Here is a 14351-nt window from a genome sequence, read left to right as displayed (position 1 = left end):
CAACTTCTACCACAATAATGTCTTATCTATAAGGACTCATTAGGAAATTCAAATATAAATAGAATGTATTTTAATTATAAAAGCATTATATTTTAATTATTATATATAACTATATATAAAACAAAACAGTGGGCATATTAAATAAGAGCATATGATACAGAAATAGGGCTTATCAGTTAAGTTTTACGCTTGAGTTAAAATAGAAAACTTTTATTTACTTGGCTGTCACTAGTGGGAGAATTTAGTGCTTCCAAATCACAGAGAAATACCGGTCATCTTTCTTTTTCAATTGTTTCATCAGGAAGAATCTTTTTCAGGTGATAAAACTTACAAGCTAAATTAAAATGCACTCTACTCATTGGCAAGCCACACCAGCAAGAATAATGTGATCAGAGTACTTGGAAGTTTTTGATTTATAACTATACTATTCTCTACTTATAAGGCTGCAGTCTAGGAGGCAGAGCAATGAATCATTACAATTGTCTATCTGGGAAATGTCAAAAGATTAAATAAGGGCAGAAGAAGAGAGAAAAAGAAAGAACACACATTTCTGTCCAAGAAGTATTCCTCAATTAATGGGACGATATCACTAGCACATAAATCCAGTGTTGAAGAAAAAATAATTAAATTTGTAAGATGTTCAAGTAAGACTACTCACAAACTATAATGTTTAAACTTCCTGGGTAGAAAGACATTATTTTCCAGAGCTTTGCTAATTAAATTATTCCATATTTGGCTATCACATGACCTACCCCTATATATTAAGAGCTTGAAAAGTAAATATAAGCTGAGGAAATGAATTAGAAATCTGAACCAATCACTAATGGATCCATCTTTTTTAAAAAAGGACACATATAATTTAATTGATACTTTGCCAATACAAAAATAAGCATCCACGGAACGTTTATTTACTGTTTAAATTACTCCATATTTTCATATATCAGAACAGAAAATATTTTTACCCCACACATAGTAAGAGCAAACAAGTGCATTTCTTTCAAACATTAAAAGTCATAATTAAATCTGTACAACAGATAAATAAATTTATACCTCTAACAGTTAACTTGTAACAAAACAAAACAAAACCTGAAACATATATTGACAAAACTCACTGGTTTCCTTATGGTTATATACATCTCAATCAAAACAACTTGAATCTTTACTACACTGCACAAGTTTAGATTGATAAATATTTTTTAAAAAATAGGAGGAAGTGATAGGAAATACCAAAATGGTTATAAAGGGCTTTCCAAACATTGGAAATAATATACAAAAATTAATTAGTTGGGGAAAACAAATTAAATGGATCCACAGGGTAACTGGTGTTACACTGGGATAGCTTAAGGGAAGGAAACAGGTGAATGTTTGGATTGGAAAGAAAATTTGGCCTTTTTATAAAAAGAAGCAACAGTAACATCCACAATGACAAAACCCTGTCATGGAGCCTAGAAGAACTTGGCAAGACAAATGTACAAAGATTTAGGCTTGTATACCTGAAAACCATAGTTAGGAAGAAAAATTATGTCAAGAAACATATAACATCAGAACATGAACACATAGAAATTAGAGGCATACTGTTTCTCATTCCACATCATTGCACATATGGTAAGAAAACAATACTGCAGTCACTCAGGAGTAAGAAAGTTTTCAGTGAAGTAGGAAGTTCGATGATAGATATAGGTGTAGACAAACTTATTACCACAAATTTAGTAAATATCAAAACACTTGGTGGTATCACTTGGCTAATTAAATAACCTGTATTTTTTACTGGAAAGGTAACTATTTCCCTGCCTTCATACATTAACTTAAAGTCATTTATAAATGGAAATACAGACCTAGTAGAAAAGACTTTTCACATGCAATCCTATTTGATACACACTGCTTCCTCAATTTTTTTTTCAGCATTTCACATTGGATACGTACATTTCCAAAAGACACAACCACACATGTTCAACAGACGTCACTGAACTGTCCTCTTGCCACACATTTGTATTTACATACACATTTATATCTCCAGATAGATGCTTTTCTCTTCTAGGCAGACACAAATTTAGCCTGAAGAATTTCAGCTTTTTAGGATGTCAGGAACCTAATGTCTTGATTTATCTTGAACAGATGATAAGATGAGGAGTCCACAAAAAAATGCAGCTATGCATGCCAACCTTTTCAGCAGAGATGAGTTATCTTTAGGAATAATAATCTGTGCAAGATCATTAGTGATCTGAGAAATTTCGTGTGCCACACAGACAAATATGAAAGAGCTGACAATGATGTTGAGTGTGGGGTTTCCGGGTATGAGAACCAAAATACCCCTTGTGTCCGCTGCCAGCCAGATGTGATACTGGCAAATAAACAGCTGGAGAGAAAAATATTTAAAGTCAGATACGTAAGAGGCCCAGGAATATATCACAATTTTTCCTAATTTAAACATTTGATAGCTTAATTGCATTAGGCTTTTCCAAAACCACTTAATTCTGTATCACTATTGGCTCTAAAAAGATTACTACAGTTTATTTCTCAGGAACTCCTATGTGCTAAACACTCCTTCGAAGTCCCCAGAAATCAACCTTCACATGGTACCATTGGAATCTTCTAACTTAAAACATTTCTTTTCATAATACAGAAGACAGCTGGCAGAATGGTATTAGGACTCCAGTACTGAGAAGCCAAATAAAGAATGATGACATGTGTGTATACATTTATATATATGTGTAATCCATATGTATACACTTATGGATATATTTGTGTGTATATGAGTGGGAAATAGCATGGTTTTTAAGATGTCCTCATGTTTACTCTGGATGGCCAGCCAAATGCCTTGAATTGTATTTGCATGCTTCTAAAATGTATTTCAATTTCTATTTAAGTATACATATTAGACAACATCACTGCGACTTTTGATTATGATTACAGAAGTGCTTCTTTTATCACACTGCTTCAAAATATCACAGTAGGAAAATGCTTAAGCTACCTCAACAAATAAAAAAACTATGAAATTTCTATATTTTTAATAGAACTACCAAAGAGTAAATTTATTCAATTAAAGTCAATAAAACCTCTCAGGCTGGCAAAATAAACATTCTTTTGTCTACTCAATGTTGGTAAGTCACTCATGATCAAGAATTCTAAATTTTATATAATCTCTATAAAGTAGACTTCAAAAAAATAGAGTATTTATTCAAGAACTCAAGGAGAAATTCATTTTCCCTATTTTAAAGACAAATTAATATGCCTTATTTTCTAAAATGTATCTTTTATGATCACAACATGAATTCTGTTTTAAAATGTTCTATTTCAAATAATAAAGCTCAGAGTATTCAGAATGTATTTCAAAACCTACTTTAAATTGATTTTCTAGATAATTTCATGGTAGGTATGACATGCAAAATGTAATAAGTTTAAAAATTTTCCCAAAATTTCCAACCATTAGGGTGAATTTTATTATGATAAGCATCAATAAACTAAATCCCAGTAATGCAATATTTAATTATGGAGATTAGCAACAAATCAAAATCCCCTCACTTGATTTAATTTACATCTATTTTTAAATTTCATTTATATCTATTTCATTTTTTTTCTCTCTTAATCTCAGCATCTTGGTTGTGCTTGAAAGTTTCAGACAATGTAAAGAATATCTGAAAGTTACCTATGTTAGTCATTTAAATAAGACTAAAAACATTCTATAATACTGACTGGTGTTGAAACTTCTGACATTTTCCCCTATAATTCCATAATAAGTAGCAGTTTATAGAATTATACATATACAGACTAATTTATAGAATATATAAATAAAATTCCATGAATAAAATAACTTTGGTTAAAAGATATATGCATATTTCACACACACACACACACACACACACACACACACACACACACACACACACACACACACACACACACCTGGCTATCTAAGACAGAACAAAGTATTAATGTACCAACCTCTAAGGAAATTTTTCCAAACCAAGCAAAAAATGAACTGTAAACAGAACGGGCATATCCAGGGATATTCCTTATTAGGATGAAGGCTAAAATCTAAAGAAAAACCACAAAAGCATTTAAAAAATTTGTTTATTATAAATAAATAAATAAAAATTATTACAAAAAATAAGCAAGTTTTAATAATCTGTTTATTAAAAGCATTTTGCTTTCCTTCAAGTGATAACTTTATTAAGTTTTTGAACTTGATACATACACAATGGGTTTTTCAATAGATAAAGTATTAGCAAGTTATTTCTGCTTTAGAGTCAACCCAAATGGAATTTCTCAACATGTGGTCTGTATACTGCATACTAGTGCAGATTTTAGGTAGTATATGGCTGAACAGTTCTATTTTATATATATTGGAAAAAATATAAACCCACTTTGGAGCCCTCTGAGTAGAAGGAAATGATATCACATTTATGTGGCAAATTTACTAAAATCCTATGATATAATTTTCTTTCTTCCATGAAGTATCTGCTTGGTTGGCAGCCACCCTCCCCCTCTTTTTGTTCTCTTCAAAAACTTCCTTCCACTGACCGTCATGTAAATATGGGAAATGGCATGAGTTTTAAGATGTGCTCATGTTTGCTCTGCATGGCCAGGCAAATGATGTCTTCAACTGCATTCATGTTTAATATATTTTCCCCTCTGTATCTTTTTCTCCCCCAAAAGAATTTTCAGCTTTTGGACTTCTGGCCTTCACCCCAGCCCCCACCGTTTTGCACTAGGTGGAACAATGTCGAATTTTCTGAACATCCAATTCAGTGTCACATCCAGTAATCAGTTTATCGAGTAACTCTTAGAATCCACTATCCTTAAAAAGAAGCAAGAAGTTGTAAAGAAATAAGTGTCCTCCCTTTCACAAATATCATTCAAAAATGTTTTCTCATAAAAAGATTGGAAAATCAATTTTTGCTTCAGAGAAATCTCAATATTCAGTGTTGATAACTGCACATTTTGTCAAAGGCTTTAGGAAGAGGTGTCTAGTATTTATAAAAGATGAGAAAATAGGAAATATATGGACAACTCTATCATTGTGAAAAGGGAACCAAAGTGAACTACTCAGGTATAATTAATATAATTAGCATCAGAGAGACTCAAGTTTGAATCTGGCCTTTGCCTTGTATTAGTTCTGGAACTTTGGGCAAGGTATTTTACTCTTCTAGGTCTGCTTCCTCATCCATACAAATGGGTGTAAGATTTACTTTGAAAGGTTGATAATGAACACTGAGAAAACATATACGAGATACTTATTATATGTTGTGAGTCATTTAAATAAATATATTAGGTAAATTAATAGTAGAGGTGATATACATAAATGGTAAAAATCATAAAGGTGAGACCTAAAGTCCTTGAAAATAAAACTATTTAATAAGTTACTATAATTAAAGTATTGCATAATTGTACAATGCTACAAAGAATGATACATGTACATTCAAATCACTAGCCTGAGCATTAGAAAATCCAGTAATAATCTTACTCAAATCACTTTCCTTCTCTGTGTCTTTAATTTACCATTTCCCAATGTGTATTTATTTCTTTAGCATATTCAAGCCTTGTGTTTCATCATACACTTAGTAAACAATGTGATTGGGGGAGCAGAAAATCAAAGAAATAACAACCATGGAGAAGATAACTGGGTCATTCTTATTAGCTTGATAAAGAAATAGTGATAATGCTTAAAATTTGCTCAGTATTTATACCTTGCTGAGTACTGTGTTAAGCAATTAATATACATTATTTATGGCTGATCAACTGTATGTTGTTTTACAGAATGCCCTTCTGGGACTCTCTATCCAGACTTTTGGCTTAGACAAAACCAAAGGTCAGGATTCAAGGGTTGACAATATAAGCCTTTTGCTGGGTCAGGGTGCAAAAATACTTTCTAATAGGACACTAGAAATCTTGTACATGTTTAAAATCTTAAAGAGGACCCCTCGATAAGTACCCTAAGGATATATAATCACATATAATTTTTACATAACTCTATGTAAGTATAATTATATAACCACAGTGTCCTATACATACACACACCCTCACCTACACCCCTATGCCTGCCCCCCCTCCATCATCTGTTGGCATCTGAGATGAGAATGAAATGTGATAAGGATATGGATGTACCCAGTAACATGTGGAGCTATCTGGATGCTTTCTGACTTTTACTTGGGAACAAGTGCTCCTGAAAAGAAGTAGCAGTCAATAAAATTAGTACTCTCTTCAATTTGTGTTCCCGGTCCACTCTTTTTCCTCTGCAATGGAGAAGCTGAGGCCCTCACAAAAAAAATCACCAAGGAAATATGAGGATGTGGAGACTAAGAGAAGACGCTCCAGAAATTCTCCTGGCTCTTCTTTGCTATTATAGGCCTCAGCTTACACAGTACTTTCTCCAAGAACCTTGTTTTGATGTTAAGATAGGTTAGGAGGAAGTCCCATGTGTTTCCAAAGCACCCTAGACTTAACCTTATCACCACACTGATCACAGTGTTCTACAATTACCCACAACCAGAGTAATCTCTGCAAAATGTAAATCTGATTTGAGTTGCCCCTAGCTTCTGTCCACCTCCTGGTCATCACCACACATTTCTCTAGACCCTGACTCTCTGAGCTCCAGCCCCAATGACCTTTAAATTCCCTGTATGTGAATATGCTGCTTTCCACCACAGGGCCTAAATTCTTGCTGTCTGCCTTCATCCCTCCATTCTCAGCTTAATTTTTTCAGGGAAATCATATCTGAATTCTGACCACCCTTGCTCCAGCTCCAACTAGGTCATACTCCTTTATCACATTCTCTATAGCATCATGTACTTTTATTTATAATTAAGTGGTGATTATATAATTACTATCTGTAACAGAAGGATATAGGCTCTGTGAAGGTAGGAACTATGATTTGGTTACTGTTGTATCCCCAGAATAATATCTAGCACATAGTAAGTATCATATATTTGTTAAGTAAGTAAAAAATAATCATTAAATGAATGAATGAAAGTTTATCTCTATTAGACTGTAAGTGCTGTGAGAGCAGGAGTTGTACCTTGTTTAACACTGAACTTCTTATATGTAACATGATATTTAACACATTAATAACTCTGATTAAGTGAATATATACATGAAGAAATATGAATGAATAAAAAGCAAATGTAAGGAGAATTAACATTTTCTAAGAGCCTATTAAATGACAAACACTGATCATCTCCAACATTTAATTTAACAGCCCTTTCAAAGAAATCATAATATCCCTGTTACAATAGAGGAAGTTAGGGCTTAGAAAGATTTAGTAATATACCCAAATTTTATAGAATTTCAAATCTATAAAAGTTTATGGAGTCTCAAACCTCTCTGCCTCTAAAGGCTGTGTTCTTATCAAGGATTAAGGAGAAAAAAATTTTCTAAATCAAGACATACCTGTACCACAGAAACAGATGGGTGGAGTTCATTGCACTCTGCTTTGTTTTTACAACTGCTAGCCCAGATGGAATAAGTCTAAAACAAAAAGTATATGGATCAGTTAAAAAAAATGGTTACACCTTAAAGAGGTGGCATTCTCAGAATTTTAAAAAAAGTTTTATTTATAACATATTTCATTATGCTACTTAAAAAGCTTCAGTAGAAAACTGCACAGATTTGCTCACCACTTGTTTGGTGGGCTCAGCTGCTCAAATATGAGAGAGCAGAGAGAAGAGAGCGTAGGCCTGTGCTTTTCTGGAAATAATGATCATGAGGCTGTGATGGGCTCTTCCTGTCAAATACTTTACAATATATTTTTCCCCAAATTTATTACAACTTTAAAAATTCCTATTTCACTAAGCTCTCAGCTCTCTTTCACATTTATATTACATTTGCATTCTCTGTAGAATTTATGTTTACTTGGAAAAGGAGAAAAAAAATTTTAAAGTAAAGATTATACTTATTAAAAATAACTGATTGAATTCCTATCTCTTAAAGTTAATTTTCTCTATCATTTAGGATTTTGGAAAAGTAAGAGTATTGATTTTTGAAACTTACCAAGAAAGAAACTACTGAAACAAACAATAGAAAATTTGAAATTTTGTTTGAAAAAAGAGGTTCACCCTTTCCTTCAGAAAGTACTTGACGCTTCTGTAAAGCCAGATAAATGAAAGCAAACAACATTCCATGAAAGACAACCTGAAAAATAAGGAAACTTTGTCTTAAACAGTTACTTTTTAATAGATAGCAAAAACATTTGGTAAATGAGGATAATGTATTAAAAGTAAGTAGGCAAAGAGCTTAACAGTTCTAAGTTTCTTTAATGGACTTAAACTTCAAATAAAGAATAAAGTCAATGACTGTTAGAAACTACCAACTATAGACAGGCACCCTCCCTTGCAACAATATGAGATACGCTGGTTCGTTTTCAGAAGCATCAGCAAGTGAGTAAATAAAAGCAATTCAAAAATAACAATAAAAACTATTCTGAAGAACATGAATAGTCTAAATATACTCAACCAAGATAAAATACATTTTATATTGGCACTTTCAATCAAATAAAACAAATGGCAATAACACCACCAAGATCATACTTTTAAAAAAAGGAGAATATGTATATAAGAAAGAAAAAAAATATGGTGGACCAGAAAACACCTAAGCTTTCTTTTTTAAAAAAAGACCTAATGTAAACTATCATGTAATAGTAGTCTGTTGTAATGGGAAAGTTGAGAATTTCAAATTATTTCATGTCAAGAAGTTAGCAAAGCTTTTTATTTATATGGTTTTGAAATGCAATGTAGTACTTTGCAAAGTCCAAAGGTACTGGAAAACAGGAATGGCACAGAATGGGTACTAGGAAAACATCTGTAGAATGAAAAAAGGGCTGAGTGAAAGATGTAAGGTAAAGGAGAAAGAGAAGGGTAATTAATATTTATTCAGTGTAACTTTCCAAATGCTATGCTAGATATTTTACATTTTCTTGACCAACTGAATCTTAATCATCCTTCAAAATAAATTCATGGAATAATCATGACATTGCTCTCTCTTTTTTGCACACTTCTACCAAAAATACATACTGTATAATTTAGCAGCTAATTATAAGTAGTAATTGGGTTTTAAACTAGATTGTAAGGTTTAGAAATCTGGTGCTATGTATTCTTTCTCCAATACATTCCACATAATATCAACATCTAGAGCATATATTGGGGCTCAATAAATACTATGCTGAATGGCTGAAACATACATATGAGGGATCATCTGTAAGTCAAAATTATGACTCAAACGAAGGCCACTTTACAGACAACATTTTTATAGTAATTTCCTGCTGATACACATATACATGCATACCCTCTCTCTGCTATAAAAAAAGGAGAGAGTAAGACTGTGTTTATTTACCAAATCAACATGTTTCTTTATTCCAAAACTAAATAAAAACAGATTAAAATTTTCCAAATAATTTTTTTTTAAGTATAATTTGAAATGGCAAAAGAGCACAAGGGAAATACATACGTAACGATCTAACCTCCACCTGAACCACCATTCATACACATTCCCTTTCAGTTCAAAACACTTCGACAATGGCCAAAGAGAAAAGATCTTCTCAAATGCCCCCTGAGAAAAGGAATCCAGAAAATAAATTAAGATAGTACAAGTTATTACTTGCTTTGCAATTCTATTATAAATTATAATTTTCTAAAGTTAGGATATGAATTATCCACAATTTAAAAATTTTATTTCATTTGAAAATATCACTTCATTTGACATTCATTTGATAATAAATTAATTTTACTAAAGGCTAATTAAAGATGACTTAAAACTTTTTTGTTAACTTACTTTCACTGTACATGAAAGGCTACTAAGACTGCAAAATTTTTAAAAAAAGCTGATAATTGGAAAATTATTCCATTTAAAAATGGTTTTTGATCTAGTACATAAAACAGCTTGATATTTACTGATCAAAACATAAAAATACAAAAAACACCAAAAAATAAAAAAGGACCTTAGCCAATATAATATCAATATCCTAAAGAATGATGGTTAAGGTTAAAGTGTAATTTTCTTTCTCTAAACGTCCTTAATAATCTATAATTAATCATTTCTGTTAAAAGAATCCTTTGAATCAGTCACCTTACTTAACCATACCCCAACACCATTACCAGCCTCTGAAACAAAGTTTACAATTTTACTTTGGCAGGTTAGTAAATGGTGCCCTCTCATTAATCTGACAGCCTGGAAAATGTGGGACTGAAGTGGCAGAAGTCTTGGGTACATTTCTGCACGTTAATGATGTCTTTCAAAGAACAGAACAAAAACTTCACCAATTTCCAGACTAAAGAATGATGACAAACCCCATTAAGGAAAACTCCATTATTAGACCTAATGCCACAGTATTAAAAAAAAAAAGGTAACAGCACAATTTTTAAAAAGATTAAAAACCAAAGAAAAGTATGAAAATAGTATTATATTTTAGGTTATGCTGAATTATGATAGAAAAAGTTTATTATTTTAATAAAATATAATATTCTCTATTTACAGAATTTAAAATACTCTTATTTTATTAAAAATAGGTTATATCAAAATCTATGCCTCAAAAAATTAAGGATGATTCTTACCAAGAGTTGTTACATAAAGCACTGACAGATCACACACACACACACACACACACACACATATATATATATATGAAAAATAGAAATCTAATAGGTATATAACTATTAGAAAGAGATATATGGTCTTACAGATCATATACCTGTGATGTATATATGTGTATATCATATCACAAATATTTGATGTATTTATAGTTTAAAGTTTTATTTCTGATTAAAAATTTATTTATGTGATCAATAAACAAGTATTAATATATTAAGCACCCATTTTGTGGAAGGAACTGGGCTAAACTGAGCTATGTACTTTTTTGTTCCTTATCCAGTAGACAACACTGATTCAAAGCTGGGGAAACAAGCTTAGTCTATTTATTGAACCTCTTTTCTTTCCCTTCTCTCAGAGGCATCACAGTGTTGGGAATTTTGATGAATAATTGTCAAGCACTTGGAGTTCCCTGGCTATTTCTTTATTCATTTGTCTATTGTTTCCTTATTATTTATATATTCCCTGCAAAAAACCTTAAAAGTCAGGCAGAAATATACATGCTTTATTTGTAAGTATGAAAATAAGTATAAATGCCTACAAAACAAACACATAAAAACAGCTTTATAAGACGACACACACCCTATCAATGCTTACATGACATATGTACCTGACGCAGCCAGATACAAGATAGAGAATGCTGGAGGCAGGAGTAAATGGTAGAATATGCCATAACTATAGACATTCGAATTTAAATATTTTGTTATAAATATCACGCTGCCCAAATAATATTTCTGCCTGATGGGCTGACCAGCGGGTAGCAGTTTGCCAGCCTGTTAATGTACTTGTGAAAATCTCAAGTATCATAATAGGGGGATAAAAGTGAGAGATAAGAAAATGACCAAAATTTTAATAAAACTAAATATACTACATATTTACAAAGCCCTTTGCTTCTAAGTTGGTTTTACTAACTGACAAAATTTTACTCCATGCAGTTATGGAAAAATCAAGTAACACTTTGATGCAATGAATAATGCACAAACCAAGTTGCAAATTCTGTCAAGAGAATTTTGATCTCCACTTATAGTAGTGTCTTATAAGAGGCATTCAATAAACGTTTGATTGATCAAAGTCAAGTAAAATGGATTTTGAACAATTGCCAGAGGAAGAGCTTTAAATTGCTCTTACAACAAAAACAGTGGTAACAAAAGTAGGTAGGTCTCAAAAGAACTATACTGCATAGTCAACTACAGAGTGACACTTTTATTACAGTCATTAGAAACCGAAGCTAAAAAAAAGCCTTGACTCTTCTCACATACTTTAATAGACTTGAACTTTAAAATAAAAGAGAATAAAATATAAACTGAAAATACTATACAAACCTGAGAATATGCCAAAAAACATATACACAACAGCAAGAAGGCTAGTTTCAACAGTAAGCCAAAATGCCAGAAACAATTTCCTGTAAGAGAAAATATTTAATTTGCTAAGAAATGTAAATTGACATGAGAAAACACATTAAATGCTGTTCAATGTATTGATACCCTGCATCATTCTTAAAATGATTTACAGATGCTTACAACATATCCAAGCAGTATAAATTACAAGTATGACAAAAGGTAAAAAAGGTGGAGGATCCCTGCTAGGAATGAGGCTACAACATACATACACCTGATACCCTATATACCTGCTGTTCATCCACTATAAATATATTTGAAAATACTCCTTTGATTCAACTATATCAATTCATTTTTGAAAGTTACAACAAAATTTGGAACAATATGTTCAATGTAATCTAAGAAACACTCATGTTGAATACAGCTTGGGTAATATTGCTTAAACATTAAAGTTCTTAGGAGAGAGCTTAACAACTCCCTAATGGACTACAATTTAACTTTAAGATATATTTCAACATAGGTATATTTTAAGTATGTGGTCACAGTTTATACATACTGATTATTTATTTGATTAATATGCTGGGTTTGTGTCAAATAATTAAACTACAGGGGCTGCCTAACGATACTAATGGACTTTATTAAAATCTGGAACTCAACTCTGTCCTGAAAAATTATTTGATAGTATAATGGAAGCCAAAAGAAAATATTTTTTGATGTACAACATCTGGTTGAAAGAGTTAACTACATTATTAAAATTTTTTAAGTATTATTTTTCAAAAAAGGGAAGCTTTTATTTTAATGATATGATCTCGAGGAGAAAAAGCATTAAGATAAATGATTGTGGCCTCACTTTGAACATTATCAGCAACTGGCTGTGTGAAGTTTGAAGATGACAACCTTTTAGATTTCCTTATATGTAAAAGATAATAATTGCTGATAATAATTGCCTAGGGTTCTCTAGAACTAAATTCTATTAGTGATTTTTTAAAACTTGTTTGACATAAAAAGCCTATTTGCAAATGAATGTTTATTCAAAATCTTAATATATGTAAGAAATCAAATAAATCAGAATTGCCAAGATTGAAGCAGGATATAGGGGTTTGGAATCCCTCTTGGCTTTCTCTTCTATCTTCTAGCTCTCTCCATTCTGGCTTTGTACAAGACAGTTGGCAAATTGTTGCATTAGTTAACATGCAAAATGGCTTCAAAAAGTTTAAACATAAAAAAAGAGCAAATACACACAACACAATATACATGCAAACTATTATTCACACTGTTATATTACTTCAACTACTTAGCTGTAACATTTTAGAAATACAGCTTAAGAAATAAATCCCAAAATGTCAAAACTACACATAAATTTAAACTGTCTTAATGACGTAATAAAAAAATGGCCTTTGGCAACCAAAAAGAAATTTAGTATATTGAAAGAATGAATTTATTAACAATAGTAAGAGAGTATATTTACCGTTTGCTTTTTTTTGGATTATTTGTGGCCATAGTGCTAAAGTAACATATATGACCATGAACCATACAGAGACCAAGGGGACAAAGTAATAGAATTGATAAGGCCGATCCATTACTATACATAACACCACTACCAGGAAATTGAGACGAAATAAGACCTATTAAAAAAGAGAAGAAAATGGTTTTCATTTCAGTTATGCATGAAGAGCAAAAACAAATTCTAATAGAATATGAACGTTTAAAGACTAAAATGATAACTGTACAAGTATATTTCACTAATCCCTAAAATTACATTTGTTCTACAATCACTGTAAAGAGTTGAATATAAATATTTATTCATCATTATATTAGTAAATCCCAGCAAAACACCAGCCTGCGCTGTTCTCTGGCTACAAATGCTACCTTGTTAAATGAGAGAAAGAATCATAAACCTCCTTCCTAGGGTTGCAGTGTATAAGCAGAGATTAGATTACCTCAACAAAAGGGTGTCCATTTCATCTCTGTTTCACATTGATTCACCCCATTTGGGATTAAATTAAGAGTTGTCATAGATACAAAATAATATTACTCAAATTAAAAAGTGTCTTTGGGACTTTTTAAATAGTCATTTCAGACACGGTGATGTATTCAAAGAACACAGAATTTGAGTAGATTGATATAGAGCTGGACCATTTACTACGTGACTGTAGGGAAATTATTTAACCTCTCTGAGCTGTAGTGTCCTTGTCTGTAAACATGAAGATCACAACTCAGGACTGTAATGACAGATAAATAAAATAATGTTCAGAAATGGCCTAGCACAAGGGAGAAACTTGACAAATATTAGTACTCTTCTTAGAGAAAGCATAGCATATTACAATAATCTCAAGTAAATGTACATTTTTACAAAACTAAAATGAATTAGCAGTGCTGTCCCTTGTGTATACCAGTGTTTTATTACACATTCATCTAAATTATATTTTCCCTCCCCTC

General features: G+C 31.7%; 1 protein-coding gene across 2 annotated transcripts in view; it reads right to left on the bottom strand.

Moving 5' to 3' along the window:
- Positions 1 to 886: 886 nt before the first annotated feature.
- Positions 887 to 14351, bottom strand: part of CASD1 (CAS1 domain containing 1) — a 44141-nt gene continuing 30676 nt past the window's right edge. For both annotated transcript variants that reach the window (XM_036894482.2, XM_036894484.2), the window contains 7 exons: positions 13381 to 13537; positions 11898 to 11977; positions 9439 to 9540; positions 7987 to 8127; positions 7387 to 7464; positions 3943 to 4035; positions 887 to 2356 (listed from right to left, as the gene is read on the bottom strand). In XM_036894482.2, the coding sequence (XP_036750377.2) occupies positions 2090 to 2356; positions 3943 to 4035; positions 7387 to 7464; positions 7987 to 8127; positions 9439 to 9540; positions 11898 to 11977; positions 13381 to 13537 (918 nt within the window). In that variant the 3' untranslated portion in view covers positions 887 to 2089. The remainder of the gene's footprint in view (positions 2357 to 3942; positions 4036 to 7386; positions 7465 to 7986; positions 8128 to 9438; positions 9541 to 11897; positions 11978 to 13380; positions 13538 to 14351) is intronic.

This window comes from Manis pentadactyla, chromosome 7 (assembly GCF_030020395.1).
Source record: "Manis pentadactyla isolate mManPen7 chromosome 7, mManPen7.hap1, whole genome shotgun sequence".
In the NCBI taxonomy this organism is placed as follows: domain Eukaryota; kingdom Metazoa; phylum Chordata; class Mammalia; order Pholidota; family Manidae; genus Manis; species Manis pentadactyla.
The sequence above is the reverse complement of the archived record's forward strand: the minus strand, read 5'-3'. Positions and strand labels throughout refer to the sequence as shown.